At 50.8% G+C, this 15,914-nt stretch overlaps 1 protein-coding gene across 12 annotated transcripts in view; it reads left to right on the forward strand.

Moving 5' to 3' along the window:
* The first annotated feature begins 260 nt into the window (after positions 1–260).
* Positions 261–15,914, forward strand: part of CADPS (calcium dependent secretion activator) — a 220,195-nt gene continuing 204,541 nt past the window's right edge. For all 12 annotated transcript variants that reach the window (XM_086470043.1, XM_086470046.1, XM_086470045.1 and 9 more), the window contains exon 1: positions 261–632. In XM_086470043.1, the coding sequence (XP_086326169.1) occupies positions 261–632 (372 nt within the window). The remainder of the gene's footprint in view (positions 633–15,914) is intronic.

The following is a 15,914-nucleotide window of genomic DNA, read 5'->3' on the forward strand; positions in this document are numbered from 1 at the left end:
TGCGCGGCGGGGCCGCTCTCTCGCGCTCGCTCTCTGCCTGTCCCCCGCGCCGTGCAGCACCGCGGCCAGCGCCCGCGCGCACGGGGCGGGGCGGGGCGAGGGCGGGGCGGGGCGGGGCGGGGCAGCGCGGGGGCGCGCGCGGGCGCGGCGGCGGTGGGAGCCGGAGCCGGAGCCGGAGCCGGGCAGAACCGCGCCGCGCCGAGCGGAGCCAGCGCAGCCCAGAGCCGGCCCGGCCCCGGCCGAGCCCAGCTGCCGCCGCGATGCTGGACCCGTCGTCCAGCGAGGAGGAGTCGGAGGAGCTGGTGGAGGAGGAGAGCGGGAAGGAGCCGCTGGCGCCCGCCGCGGCGCGGCTCTCGCCCAGCCGCCCCGGCGAGGGCCCGGGCGGCGGCGGTGGTGCCGGTGCCGGCGGCGGCGGGGGGCTGCAGCCGGGCGGGCGCGGCGGCGGCGCGGCGCGGCCCGCCAGCCCCAGCCCCTCGGTGGCCAGCGAGAAGGAGAAGGACGAGCTGGAGCGGCTGCAGCGGGAGGAGGAGGAGAGGAAGAGGAAGCTGCAGCTCTACGTCTTCGTCATGCGCTGCATCGCCTACCCCTTCAATGCCAAGCAGCCCACCGACATGGCCCGCCGGCAGCAGAAGGTACAGCTGCGCGGGCTGCCCTGCCCTCTCCTGCCCTGCCCTGCCCTGCCCGGCCCTGCCTGCGCGGCTCTTGCCTGCACGGCCAGGCCTGGCCTCCCCTGCCCCGGCAGCTCCCCTGCCTGCACCCCTATCACCTACCCCCCGGCTGCTCCCTGACTGCCCCTGTCCTCATGCTCTCCTGCCTGCCTGCTCTCCTGCCTGCCTGCTCTCCTGCCTGCCTGCTCTCCTGCCTGCCTGCTCTCCTGCCTGCCTTCCCCCAGTCCACTCCCCCAACTGCCCTTCTGCCCCCTACTTGCCACCCCCCCAATACCCTCCTCCTTGCATCCCTGCCTGCCCCCCTGCCTCCATCCCGCTCCCCAGCAGCCCCGTGCAGGCACTCCCCAGGCCCACAGCCTCCCGGGCGCCCCAAGGGCAATTCCAGCATAGGGCACCTTGGGCCCACACGGGTGGGGGTTTTCTGGCAGCAGCCCTGTCCCGGGGTGCAGGGAAGCCCCTTGCTACCCCTCCATGCTGCTCCCCGCAGTGGTCTCCCACACAGAGCCGGTGCACTGACATATGGCATCGCTCCTCGTTACGCAACATCGGGATTCGGGAAGTTTGGGATGTTGGCCATCTAAAGGTTGTCGAAAGGAGACAGTTGGGTTTATGTTGTTGGAAAACACCAGGCGCGTGCCCTTGCCTCCTGCAAAGGGACTCTGCAACTCCATGCTCACTGCAAAGTTTGCTTAACTGGGAGTGCTGGCACTGACTTGGGGAGTTACCGAGTCTCATTTCAACTTCTTGTAAGTGTTTATGCATGGCAAGGTCCCCAACGCCGGCTTCCTGGCAAAACGTGGCAGCGGAGCTTTGCGATGAAGTCGCTGCCACAATCCTGACTCTTCCTCCCCGAGTGCGTCACCGTGGCAGGGCCGTGCGCTCCTCCAGAGCACTTTACCTGGGCTCCCCATCCCAAGGACCCGTCTTGGAGCTTGTTTCTCTGCTGAGGCAGGAGCTTGTGGGCCAGGGCAGAAATGGAGTTTTTCTGAGATGTGGACACGGGTGCCTTTCGGTCAATTGCAGCCGACTTTTTCCCTGTGGCAGCCAGAGTTAGGTCTGTGACGGGACTTAGCTCTCTGGAACAGCTGGCCTTTTTTTTTTTTTTTTTCCTCTGTTTTCAGTTGAGTTTCTTAGACTGCAGTTTTAGCCTTGATACCATTCTGTGTTCACAAATGACCTTTACAAATCAGGCAGGCTCCTGGATGTATTGATGCAAACGACATTCAGTTCTGCTACACCACAGGACTATTATTAGTCATTGCAACATACGGAGGTAGGAAAGTGTATCCGTACTGCATGTAGTTTAAAGGCAATATAGGACAATCTGGTGTTGCTGGAAGGTTGAATGATCTGCTTTTGTTTGCTGAGCAAAATGCATAGCTGAAAATATAGCTAGGTTTGGAGATTTATTTTATATATATATATATATATATATATATATATATGTATGTAACTTTTTTGCCTACAACCCTCTTCAATAGGTTATTGATTTTTCAAAGTTGTCTTGGCTTTTGTTTCCTGTGCAACTTCTTCACCTTAGAAAAAGATGATGGAATTTAAGTAATTGCTAGTTTTCTAGAAATTAAACCAAACAAACAAGCCCTGCAACTTACATAAGTGAACTGCGATTGAGAAGGAGTTTTTCTAAAGGAGCAGGCAGCATCTTAGTGGTCTCGAGAAGAGTGGCTGGGAAGAAGGGCAGTGCACAGTCACTGAAATCAAAATACTGCACTGTGAAGGGACAGAAAAAGGGCAGGGAAACAGAAAAGGGGGGAATAAAGTGCAGGTGAAACAAAGAAATGTTGAGTAATGAGAAAAATTATAAACTGGCAGCAATACTCGAGGGAATGGGGAAGTTACACAGGATCTTGGGAGGAAATAATCCATCCTCTGTGAAATGACAAATGTAGGGAAATGCGTCTGGCTTATTTATACAAATAGCTAAAATAGGTGTGTCTTGGGGGCTTACCGTCTCCCCTCAAACCTAGCAGTGAGATGGAATTGGGAAAGCTAAATTTAACATGACAACACATGTCAAATTAAATTCACCCTTTTAAAGGTGAATTCATTCTGGGTTTTCGTCTTCTGTATATCCCTATACTCAGTTGTCATGCACGTTCCTGGGAGTAAACCGTTGCCCTTTTTCCTTAGCCGAGACCCCTATTAAAGTCAACTAAAGCACTGCCAAAGCCCAGAGTTTGTTGCTGGATTCCGTGTGTTCCTCTGCTTTCCTCACGCGGCCCTCTGGGGAAAGCCCACCCTTCCTTCTCTGGCTCGAGGGGGACCAAAGGGTGAAGGTGTGGGACTCGCTCCCTCTTGGGCTCTGAGCTTCTGTCATGATGGCTCTGCCAGTTTCATTGGTCTCTGTGATGACTTTGTGTATTGGTGGGCCATCAGTAATGATGGAAATAGCAGATGCCCTAAGACTCATCAGGGTGGAGCAAATGCATTTTTCTCCGCAGGAGAAAGGTGGGAGAAAAAGAGGTTTTGATCGTGTGCTGATGGGAGCTGTTGCCTCAGTTTCCTCATCAGCAGAGAAGGGGGATAAACTGCTTCCTTCTCCATGTGTCCTGTGCCTCTCCACCTGCACAGCCTGCCACTTGCAAGGGAAGGGTTTCATCCCAGGAGAAATGGGAAGCAGAAAACCCCCAAGTGTTGTCATTTGCAGTCACTGGGCTGCACAGGGCCGGCACGCAGGACCCCGCTCCTGCCTCTCCTGTCGGTGCAGGATGGAGGGGCTGCGGGAGGGAGGTGCTCGGTCCACTGCACGGCGGGCACCCTAGGGATGCGAGGGCCTGGCCCTGCTGGTCTGCCCATGGCAGTCGCTGCCCACGGGCAGGACGCCTGGGAGCCCTGCTGGGGCTCTGCTGAGGCGTGGGGACCAGCCAGGCTTCACGTGGACCCCACGCCTGCATCAGCGAGGGGCCGAGCAGCCACCGCAGAGGTGTTTTGGCAGAGCTGTGCAGCGGTGAGAGCTAGTGACTGGGCCCAGCCCTGCTCAGCAGGTCCTGCCCAGCGCTGGGAGGAGGAGGAGGTCTGGCTTCACCTGGCCCATAGCTCTCCCCTGTAGCATGAGAGATGCTGCCGCCTCCGAGCACAGCCTGAGCAGGGTGACCACAGCTTTGTAGGCAAGGCTGTCACCCTGCACAGCGGCTGCCTCGCACAACCCAGTGTCTCTGGGTTACCTGATAAGACCCAGCCCATCTACACAGGAGGACCACAGGGCCTGAGATGGGCTGCATTGTATGCAGCCCCCACTGAGCTCCCAAGAGCCCGGCTGCTTCTGTAGCTTCATCTTCTTTTGCAATTTTCTCAGAAAAGAAAGCAATTGATTTTTGTGGCAGTCACAGCACTGAAGTTCTTGCCTGGACTGAAGATCCCCACGGTGTGTAATCCTCCCTCCTTGATCCTGCAGCACTGCTGTATCAGAGCTGGCTGGTACCCTGAGCCCCGGGGGCTGCGTGTTACGGTGGTGTAATGCACAGGCACCGCAGGTGCTGGTTATGTAGCAGCCCGCCTGTGTGTAGTGCTCGGGAGCTGGAAAATGCAGCCTGGTGTTTTACAGTGCTCGTGAACCACCTTGGAATAAAGGGAAGTGCGTACTTAAGGTACTGCTGCAACAGAAAGATAATTACATGCAGTTTTATAATGTATACGAGAGCAAAGAGAGCAGTGGAAATACGTGAATGGATGGCATAGCCAGGTATATACTGCACGTGGGCATGACGGTGATGCTTGTTTACAACAGTAACAAACTCCGTTTCAGATTTCAAGATGAATTCAAGCAAATGCTACTCAGAGCTGATATTTTTCTGATCCTGACACTCCAGAAATTTCAGCAACAGAGTAAAAATAGTTTTTTAGATCAGTGTGTTCAAGCCTACACCTCTGCTTCAGGTTTATCTTGATGTTTACGTGATAAGGCTTCACTTGAGTAACTACACATCTCTGATGTCTACCTGTAGGTTCTTTTATTTACATCTCACTAGCATTGTTTCCTAAGGGAAAAAAAAAAAAAAAAAGGCTTATGGGATACCTGTCTGTCCTGTCTTACTTCCAGCTTGGATTTCTTTTTTAAGACACCAGAATTCCAGGCACATTTGACAGGCAGGTAGCGGTCTGCAAGATACTCATCCCTTAAAAGCTTGGTGAAAATAGTGAGATCCGTATTTATCTCCTACTCCAGGTGGGAGGAAGGTGGCAGCGTGCAGGCAGCCCTTACTAGACGCTGGGGAATCTGAGCAAGAGACATACTGAACGTGTGGCCTGGGAGGGAAAGCTCCCATTGGAGGTTACACCTTGCCGGACAGCGAAGGCTCCAAGTTCAGGAGGAAAGTGTCTTTTCCAGCTCTTGCTCTCAGAACAACATGTTTGAGTACTGCAGATGGCACTTAGCTTGGAAATGGCTTGCCCAGGATGTATTTAGTCTTTTCTGTGGCTCACGCTGACTTGTTGGAAGTAGAGTTGAGACGACTGGCCACGCACTGTGCTGCTCCCCAGCCGTCTGAAGGCTTTGGGAGGAGAGCTCAGCTGGCAGCCTGGGGAAGTTGGGCAACATGTATGTGTCTGTAGCGATGCAGACCAAGCACCCTTGGATGCGGGTTTTAACTCTTGCTAAATACCTCCAAAGCACAGCAGCCAAGAAGCACAGCGCAACCCAGAAATCAACATTTGCTCATTCAAAATAGCATAAACTGGGAGATCTCCAGATTATCACCAGTCCCTTGACAACACTCTTTGGGAAAGAGGCAGCAGGAAGAACTCGTTATGAGATAAAACGTGGGGAGTAGGTTAGGTCAGGCATCATGGTTGCCATCACCTGTTTTCCTCCCTGCAGAGCAAGGGAGCAGGCAGGTGGCACACGGGAGAGTAAATCAGTTCCCAGCAGGATAAATGTGGGATGAAAAAAGTTCCAGCTTAGTTGCAGATTACCGAAGCTACTCCTGGGAGAACTGGCTTGTGATTTGGGACCTTGTGTAAGTCTGTGGGATGACGTCGGGTGCATTAGCAAAATTCTCAGTCAAATTCAGCAAAGCGCTTAAGCTTGAGCTTTGCTGAATGGTGATTGATTTAAGAGTGGCGCTTAATGCGGAACAGGTGTGAGGGATCAGAAACTCTGTTAAATCTGTTACGATGCATCTTAAAATATCAAATTCCTGCCATTTTGGCATGCATGCAGATGCTACAACAGTTAGGAACATAGTAAAGCTAGTGCAGCCTTCCAAATAATCACATACTTCTTCCCTGTCATGGGCTGGGTTGTTACTTTCATGCCATATTTACACAAGTTCTCTCTTAAAACCACCAACATGTCGCTCTTCTGGGACAGACCGTGGCTCAGGTAGTGTTGAGACTTGTTTCAGCAGCTTTCTGCTGGAGGAACTGTGATTTGTATGGTCTGATTCTGCTCTGCTGGCACCAAGAAACCCTTGGAGCTGTGGCTTCCTCAGCTCTGCAGGAGAGGTACAGGTGATGCTCTGCTTCTTTTCTGTCTGTTCTTCAGTTGCTCTCTAGTGCTGTTTAAGAAGGAGACGCGAGGTTCAGGCAGGTCTCAAGCATGAGCTGGACCCTGCATAGCTCTGTAGGTGCAGGAAAGCTTGCAAGGTAATTATTAGTGCTATGCCCATAAAAATCTGGAGGACCAGTTAGGGCCTGCCTTCGCCACTTAGCTGTCTTGGTGTGGGCACAGGCCACTGCCACCACCAAATGAGAGCTCTGTGTGTGGCTGGGCTCTTGGCCAGGGCTGTCCCCGGGTCAGCTCTGTTCTAATCCTGAAGTGAAGACGAGCCTGTCCACGTTTCACTGCTGCTTGGAGAGCATTGCTGTGGGGAAGAAGGTCTGGCATACCTGAGGTCTGGTGTTCCTTAGTACTGTGGAGTGTAGAATGTGATTGTTGTGCTCAAGTTGTCTGGAATCTGCAGAAAATGGTTATTTTCAGTTAAAACACTTATCATTTATTTTGCCAGTGCCTTATCTTAATTTAATTCTAGCAGATATTAAATATTTGTCATACTTTGGCTATTTATATACTTGCAGCTTATTGGATTGGGAAGCAGGTAATTAAATAGGCTGTGAGCTTGGTTTTTGGCTGTTGTAAAACTTTGCAGTTCCTGATCCATAGCCTGACGATTCAATTACTGTGGGTGGCACCTCTTGGGCCAGAGATGTTGTGAACTAAGGGTGGAGAATACTCATCAGGTCATGCAGCTCCCACCCCTGCTAAGCCCGTCCTTTCCAAAAGGTGTTATTTATGGCCCTGCTTTGCGTAGTCTAGACACTCTCCCCGAAGCACTTTGCCTTTTGCACAACTTGTAATTCCTTCTGCTGAATGATGAGTCACTCGTTCTCTGTTCACCTAAGCGGGAAGCGGTCAGCAAGTCATTTCCCTATGTAATTTTTTGTTAGCTGGAGAAGTATTTAATTTGGTTTTAGTGTGGTTTAGCAGCATGAACCCAGCCATCGCAACACTGCTACTAGCAATGTATGTATGCAAACCCCTTACAGGTACTGCCAGTGCTTTAGTCCAGGGGGGTACAAGGTAAACATCCTATTTCTGTATAATTATGTGAACCTGATTAATATGTCGTGACCAATCAACACAGTATAATCAATAAAGCTGTTGCTTGGTTGGTGTCGATGTGAATTCAGCTAGCGGCTTCAGCAGCACCAGGGTTTCGCCCACAAAATGATTTCTAGGAACCAGATATATTTTAGTGTGTCTTTTAAAAAATGAGACTAACGAAAACAGTAGAGTTCCCTTAAAACAGCAGATGAGGGGAACCTTCCTTGATAGTGAGCAGGTCCTCTCTGTTTGTCCCCCAGGAGGTTGGGTGGCTCCTCAGAGGTGGGGTTTGACAGGTGGCCCTTCAAAAGTCTTCCCTTCCTGGAAATAGATGTGAAGTGCAGGGAATGTGACACCTTGCTCACCAGCTCTTGAAGAGTGTGGTGTAGGCATGGGAGGACGAGCAGAGTTTGTCTCCTCATCTTGGCCACTCCACACAGCAGGTGGCACCACTGTCTCCCAGTGGATCAGAACTGGGCCATAGAGCATGCTTTGAGGTCCAGCAGCAGGGTGCAGCTGTATCTTCGTGAAGGTGGGAGAGGGGGGATGCAAGAGATGGTAGGTTCCTGGGGAGTTTTCTTGTGCCGTTACCTTGTAGGTGCTGAAAAAAATACATGGAGCATCCTAACCTGGTGCTTGCTTTGGAAGAGGTTATTTGTGGGTACAGGGTACTTGGGGCGCTTTGACTTAGTTTTCTTCTAGATTGGGTGGGCATCATTCCTAGCACCAGACTTAAGTGTCGTTGCTGAGTGTTTGATATGAACGTGTGAAATCGTTGTTTGAAAAGATGCTTTTAGTGATAATACTTGGTATTGTTTGTCTGATTCAGGCTGATAAAGTCAGATGTCTTCTAGAATTTAAACACCTGAGTCAAAATGTCGTGCAAATGTTTATTCAGCTTGGGGTAAGCGATGCTGTGTTTGTAGTTGTCATAGTTCAAAACCTGTCTGTCTACCTCACAGTAAGATTGGGAACTTGGACTTCTAGCAGTGTGAGGTGTGTAATGACTCTTGTGAGTGGACATTAGTACAGGCCACCTCCAGCCTAGAGGGGTTGGAAAACTGCCCTGACACACAATTCAGTGGCTTGGGCCATACAACTCAATGACGTGACTCGTGTGCTTCAGGACAGTGGTGTGACCACGACTGTTCAAGTGCTGAGCACTGCCCATACCCAAATGTTAGTGTTTGATGAAGAAACTTAATGAAGTCTAGATTTAGTCATGTTTTTCCTAGCCCAAAGGGTTTTTTTTTTTTAATGATGGTGCTACAGTGTTTGTCTTTGGGGACTGGAGATGTGTAGATCTTGAAGGAACCTCACTGACTTTGGGCTGAGTCACAATACATTTGTACAAATACTCTGGCAATCAGGGCTGCCCACTAACAGTCCGGCAGTGGCCTTTTGTGATCTCGTGCTAAATTAGGGTGATGTTCACCCAAGGGCAGGGTGCTCTTTGTCTTCAGAATATGGTGAGAGAGACCTCAGGTCTAGCTTTGTCTGTAGATCCCCTGTTTCCACCTACCCCTTCCTTTTCGGGTCGGATGTAGATTCACACTTGATGTTTTAGGATGAGCACTGGCATGAACTAGATCTGATCCTGTACAAGCATGGAGCAGAGTGACCCCATCCCTGCAAGCCCATCACCTGCTGTTTGTCTTCAACCAGAGAAAGGATCTTGGGCAGGGGGAAATTCAATGAATGTTTTGGCAGTGGAAAAGAAGGACTTGTTTTGGATGTTGTTGCTGCCTAACACACTTCTACAGGAGGAAGAAGCCCTGCATCCAGAGCAGCCGCAGCGCTGTGGTGTGGACAGGCTCAGCTCAGTCTCTCAGAACAGGGCTTCAAGGAGGTGGTTTGGCTCCCAATTGCCTGTCTGGTGCAGGGGAGGAAAGTAATAGGGAGGAAAGGCTGGTTTCCAGGCTCACACCATGAGGAGCTACTGACAGAAGCAGCTATTTGTTAAGAAGTCTCTTACTGAAAAGTCTCACATGTTGCCTTGTGAAGAGCATCAGTGGTATCTGCTCTAGCATCTGAATTTGATCCCGAGCACCTGCTGAGCTGGAGAGGATGGTGCTGGGAGTTTGCACATCCTGTAAGTTTGTAGTAACCACTGATGTCTGTTAGTTGCAATACGTGATTGTGATCAATGAGGTGTGCAGGGCACGCCAGCTCCTGTAGGAAGCGATTCTTCCTTCCCTGGGGAATTTATCATGTTACCATTCCAAATGATGCTAAGTTGGCATTGTGCTGGGATACTGAAGGCTGTGTGTTGGGGTGCAGGATTTTATCATCTTAAGCACCCCAACATATGGCTGTGGCTGCATATTGGGGTGCTTAGAGATGGTAAAATCCTGCACCCCAGCACACAGCCTTTGCCACCTCCATATCACAGAGGAGCAGCCTTTTGCTTTCCTTGAAGCCACTTGGAGAGGGGCAGTGATGTGCCTCTTTCAGGAGGGATGCAGGTATGCATGCGTAAGGACTGTTTTGGAGCCCAGGGAGTGACAGCCGACATACAGGTTCTGTCTGAGAACAGGAGGGGACAAGCTGCGTGGCTGGTGGCATGCTGGTGAGATAAAGGGACTTCGGTTTGATATTTGGCTGTCGGAGGGAATGTAAACCGATGCTCCTAAATGCTGCACTGTGCTCACTGGAGTGAGATAAGGTTTTAGTTCAACACAAGGCAGATTTGGGGTCAAAACCTTATTTTTTTCTTCTTATATAGAGAATGCATTTTTCTGTACATGACCTCACTGTCTTTTTTACCACTTTTCTCATTTTCAATTGGTGCTTTGCTTGGAAACAAACTCTTGTACCAAGGAGAGATTTAGGGGAGCCTTGTCCAGCCAATTGGCCAAGTAAACCAAAATACTGCAAAGGCACTTTGCAAGGAGGTTTCTGGACTTGCTCCAGTCATCCTTGGCGTGTGGCTGGTGGCTGTGGAAGGGAGAAGCTCTTCTGTGAGCAGCCAGACAGATGCAGCCCGTGTGCCGCTCGGCGCTCGCCTCGGATATCCCTGTCTGATGGATGGGGGCTGGGAAGGAGAGGAGGTTCAGACGTTATATTTTAAGCACAGAAAATATGGGGTGATTTGGGAGCATAAGCGAAGCTGTTCAGAAGTTCTGTTGAGACTGCTGTTGATGCTGACAGGGGCTAGCTTTTGCAAGAAGTGAGTTTCACTTTGCCTGGCCTGCTATGGGGAGGGTCAGCTGCTCTCGCCCTCAGCAGCAGAGGGTTTAGGCAGCTGGGTGGTAATGCAGACATCAATCAAGCAGAACATCAGGCAAAAGGCAGATTTCCTCTAAGATGCCAAATATCCTTTCCTCATTCAGGAAGAGGGTACAAATGCTTTGCATATTATACACGCAGAGTTTGCTTTTATTGCCTACACCCCTAGATTTCCCCTCCTTCCTAGCAGACTGCTCCCACCCTTCTTGCAACCACAGTCGACAGACTCATCGCTGCCTCGAAAGGAAGCTAATGGGGTGACGCAGCAGGAGCCAGCTGCTTTGCTACCTGCATGGTGACAATGCAAGGATGAAGGAAGGACACAGCCAGCACTTCTTCAGCCACGGGCGAGGCTGTGTGACCTGCCAGTGGCGCATGCCGCAAAAACCAGCGCTGTGCCTCACACCCCTGCACCACAGACCACCCTCTGCCAGTGAGACCTCTAGGCAGAAGCCATCTGCTGCTGTTATCTAGGGACGTGCAGCTGTCTGAGCTGCACGGGGTTGTTTTTTGGTGCATAGCCAAGAGCTAGCTGGAGTTAGGACTGCAGAGACTTTGTGTGTGCTCAGTCATTCGCGAGGGCAGAGCAGCTCCCGAGCGTGAATCGATGCCGATGCTCTGCGGTGGGAAGGAGCGGGGAGCTGCGAAGGGCATCAGGCCTGGCCGAGGGAGTTTGGAGCTGGGAAGTGACAGCTTTGCTCCTTCACTTTCTTGGGCCTTTGGTGCTTCAGTCAGCAAATTTTCCCCCTCCAGAAGGGTATCTGTGAAGGAGCCGGGGCAGGGAGGAGGGATTGCTCACAGCTCTGACGTGCAGCTGCGTTTTCCTTTTCCATCTTCCATTTGCTCTGCAGCTGGCATGGTCCGGGGCCCTGCAGAAGTGGTGGGGAATAGTACTTTTCTAGCCTCTTGCTGTCTACAAGGGCATGTAGTGGTAGGATAAGGTGTAGTGGCTTTACATTGAAAGAGGATAGGTTTAGATTAGATGTAAGGAAGAAATTCTTCACTGAGAGAGTGATGAGGCACTGGAACGGGTTGCCCAGAGAAGCTGTGGCTGCCCCCTCCCTGGCAGTGTTCAAGGCCAGACTGGATGGGGCTGGGAGCAACCTGGTCTGGTGGAAGGTGTCCCTGCCCATGGCAGGGGGTTGGACTAGATGATCTTCAAGGTCCCTTCCAACTCAAACCATTCTATGATTCTATGTCTCAAGAGGGAGCTGATGTCCTCAAAACACTTGAGTTGATTACACGTTTGTGGTTTATGTTGGCCAGGGATCTGCCTGGTATGGTTCGTGTTCATTGCTGGGTTCCCTGGACTTCAGTGGTGCCTTCTGCTCTTAAGATGTTGGCTGCAAAGCTGCAAAGACCCCACGCAGGGTTTTACCTGCTCCGAGGGCTCCTTCCTCCACAGGACCTCTTGTGGCACACTCCCCCATGGCCTGAGCCGTGTGCCTGGCAGGGGGAGTGCCTCATGTCAGTCGGTGTACTTGCTTCAGCCTAGTTGGCCAAGGGAGGGAAGGCTGGGCTTGAATGGCATCAGAGAGTTTGTTCTTTAAACAGCAAGCTAGCTGCTTGCACCAGCTACCATGAGCCTGTGCAGCCAAGATATGGGTCCCCCCAAAGGTTATTCAAGCCCAAGGGAGGGTGTTACATGTCTGCAGAGCAGTTGTGCTCCTCACTCCAGAGCAGACTGAGCATGCCTGAGGCATAGGTAGGGAATAGGATGGTGTTGGTGGCAGCCTGAAGAGCATGCTAGAGGATGGGGGAGATGGGTTTGGCATTGAATTCTACTTTTAAACCTCTCTTTTTGCTTGCTGTTAATGCTGTTACAAGTGTATGTGTGCATGTGCTTGTGCAAGGTTTATGAGCGGAGCAGGGCAGGATCTCCATGGGTGCTGGAGAGCAGCAGGGTTTAGGGAGTTTCTTCATCAATAGTGGCAGCCACTGAACTGCCTGGACTTCAGTGCCGTACACAATGCTGGCTAGTATAAGATGGATTGTTTCTTTCAAAGGCTATTTTGCATCTCTGATGCTGAACTCTTATTTGGAGGTCCTCAGGCTCAGACCTCTGAAGCCTCTGTTGCAAAGCTCCTGCTTGGTGCATATTTCATGCAGAAGGATGTGGGTGATAGAAATTATTCCTGTAATCTCATCTCTCTGTAAACTCTCTTCTCTCAGCTTCTGTCTCACACCAGAATATTCCTGTCTGCACAGAAGTCACCCCAAAAGTAAATCAGATCCTGCTGAGCGGGACAGTCGTCCCACCACCTATTTATAGCGCGTGCGATTACCCTCCATGCATCTCAGAACTCTAATTGCCTTTTTATTGCTGTTTAGCAGTGTGTTAAAGGTTTTTGAATGCTCATGCCTTGTTTTCTCATTAGCTCTATTTATTCCTCCTTTGGCTCCCTTCCTCAACCTCATCAAATTTAGCATCTTCTTGCCTTCGGGGCCTTGAGCAGCTCTGCCATGTCTTACTTCTTCTTCCATGTCCTTTCTCATGTTGCTGCTCCAGATGCTTTGTGTTACCCAGTCTCACTTCAACATAATTTCAGGGCCCATCTCCTGGAAAGGGCTCTGTGCTCACTGTGATGCCCTGCCAGCAATCCCTTTGCTTGGCAGGGTGGCTCAGACAAGATGCCTCGGTGTCTCCTAAGGCAGCTGCCTTGCATCAGGCAGGGCTCGTTAGCGTGGTGAGGCTGCCCAGGCAATTAGGGGCAGATACATGATCTGAGAATGAGGAGCAATGGTCAAGAATCTGGAAAGGAGTTGGTAAGCAAGGTGGGAGGCAGGTCCTGTGGTCTGAGGTCCCCTCATGGATTTGTTTTGCCAGGGTGGCCCGGGAGCTGCTGCATCATCAGCGGTCCCTACATAGCACGGCCCCTCTATAAAGCCACAGTGTGTTGGGCTGGGGGCACTTACAACTGATATCACTGGGATTGGCTTTTTAATGCTTCGTGTGAATCCTGTACTTGTTTTCACCTATCAACTCTCTCCAAAGGCCACGATGTTTGTGCTTGTCAGCGCCTGGCACGCTGCATGGATAGCTGGGAGCAAGCCTGGGTTTGTCTCTATAGTCTCTCAGTGCAAAGTCCTTTTCAATGTTACTTGCTTTGTAGTTTAGCCTTGTTGTGTGGCATTTCCGTAGCTCAAATTAATTATCCCCTGAGGTTCCTGCTTGCTCACAGTTGTCCAGGACTTTATTGCCCTCCTCTTGTGTATTGAGGAGCCCACACAACTCTGAATCATCAGTAAATGTAATCGCTGTGCTTGATGTTTGTTCTTCCAAGTCCATTATATATACAATAAATGAAACTGGTCTTTATACCAATCTGTGCCTCCCCTTTTGGCACCTGTTACGTTCCAAAACGCATCCTCGCTGCATACAGCCCTGCCACTCAATCCTAACAGCATTCTTATTGACCGGAGAGATTAATATTTTCAGTAAAATTGTATCAAATTCTTTCTCCTATAGGTAATTTATGGCCAGAGCTTGCCCCACAGCAACCTTAGCACATCTGCTAAGCGTAGTGTCAGCTCGGCGAGGACTCGGTGACCAAGCTGAATTAAGTAGCCTGCGGTGCTCTGCAGGTCGTAAGCTCAGGGCAGGTGAGTGCATGGTGCTGCCAGCCTGCACCCCTGCCTGCGGCCAGCGTTTGCCTCTCACCCGTGGTACTTGCGACACGGGCTGTGCAGCACTGCCCTGGGCTGGCATCCTCACCGGTGGGCTCCAGCCAAGTGCAGCGTTCATTAGTCAAAGAGAAAATTACTGAACTGAAGCAGGGACTGGAGCTCCGTGGTCTCGGAGTGGTTTTGCTGTTTCAGGTTCCTTGTGCTCCCAGAAAAGTGGAGACAGAGCTCAACAGTTTGGGTGCTGGCTGGGGGCTTGGGTTTGGGCTAGGTCACAGGCTCAGCTCTTTGCTTGCTCCTTCACAGGCTCACACAGTTCTCCAGATCTTTCTCAAGCTGCCATCAATAAAAAGGTGATGAAAATATATCTCTTTCCTCCATAGAGCACTGGAAGACACTGAGAGCTTATGAGACGCTGAGTTAATTGCTTAGTGCAGGATGTGCGGTGAGAGTGGCCGCGCTGTAGCTCAGACACATGCAGACACTGAGCACCCACGGGCTGCCCCTTCTGTGACTTGCTGTGCCCTCCAAGCAGCTTCTACAGCTGCTCCCTCTTATAAGAGAGTTAATAGTCTTGCATAATTCATGCTTACAAGTTGTATGCACTTGATGATAAAAGGAGCCGATGTTTAGTTTACACACGTGGGCCTTCATATAGGTTCTACAACTCTGTGCACAGTGCACCCTTTCCTCCTGTTTGTATTTGGGAAGGTGTGTAGCAGGCTGCCTGGTGTTTCCATGTGCAGGGGAGTGCATGGCTTGCCCACAGCTTGCTCCTCTGTCATCTCCTAAGCTCGTCATGGGTGCTGCCATCCTTCAGGAGGGTGCAGCAGGGAGAATTGCACTGTAACGCAGAAGCGTGACAGGAAAATCTTCAGCCTTATTGCTCCACTTCTGTCTTTGCTTTTAATGCTCTCAAAACCCTGCTGCTGTATGAAAGGAAGGCTGCCTGGAGCACTGAGCCTGGTTTTGCATTGCTGGGAGGCTGTGGAGTGAGGCTTTGCTCCAGACGGGCGCTCTCTGGATGCATATGCATGTGCTCCGGCTGCTTTTGCTTAGGGCGCTCTTGGTGCAAACCGTGGCCTCCAGATGTCCGTCCCATGGTGATGGCTAAGGCTTGCAGGGACAACCGAAATGGGACTAACACGAGTTGGGCATTTAAGCTAGCATAAGGCTCAGCTGTCCCCCGTTTGAAAGCCCATACGAGCAGGAGAAGAGTAAGACTCCCGATTCTTCCCTGTAAGCCAAATGTGTAAGATTCAGTGGCCAGCAAGAAGCAGATGGCTTGCTATTTCTGTGCCCTTCCGTTTGATTGCTGCAGGTCTGGGAGGGAGTTACAGCTGCTCCAGTAGTGTGGCAAATCGCCTCCATTTATCTTGTGGTGTTATGCCTTGATGATGTCAGATGGTCTCCTTCCATTGCATATACATTCAGACTAAGCAAATCGCCGTGTTTTTTGCATTAAAATTTAATGATGAAAGATGACACTATAAGTGATTTCTTTTCTTTTTTTCTTTAACCAATTGTTTCATTTGCTGTATAACCCTCATGCTAATGGTAATAATCTTTCCTTGCTGAGGCTCAGGAGAACAGATGTGCCTTTGAATTTATTTTACCTAGACAGAATTTTCTCTTTTTTTTTTTTTTTTTTTTTTTTTTTACGGCTCCGATTACTTTGTTTTGCAATGCTGTGACCTATATTCAAGGTGAAACTTGTGATAAATATTTGCTTTGAGGAGGGAGGCACAACCATGTTTTTGAGAAGATTAAGGCCTTTCAGGCAGCAACCCTCATTTCAATTAGACATCGCAATGCAAATCATCCAGGCTTCA

Source organism: Leptosomus discolor, chromosome 9 (assembly GCF_034619465.1).
Source record: "Leptosomus discolor isolate bLepDis1 chromosome 9, bLepDis1.hap2, whole genome shotgun sequence".
Lineage (NCBI taxonomy): Eukaryota > Metazoa > Chordata > Aves > Leptosomiformes > Leptosomidae > Leptosomus > Leptosomus discolor.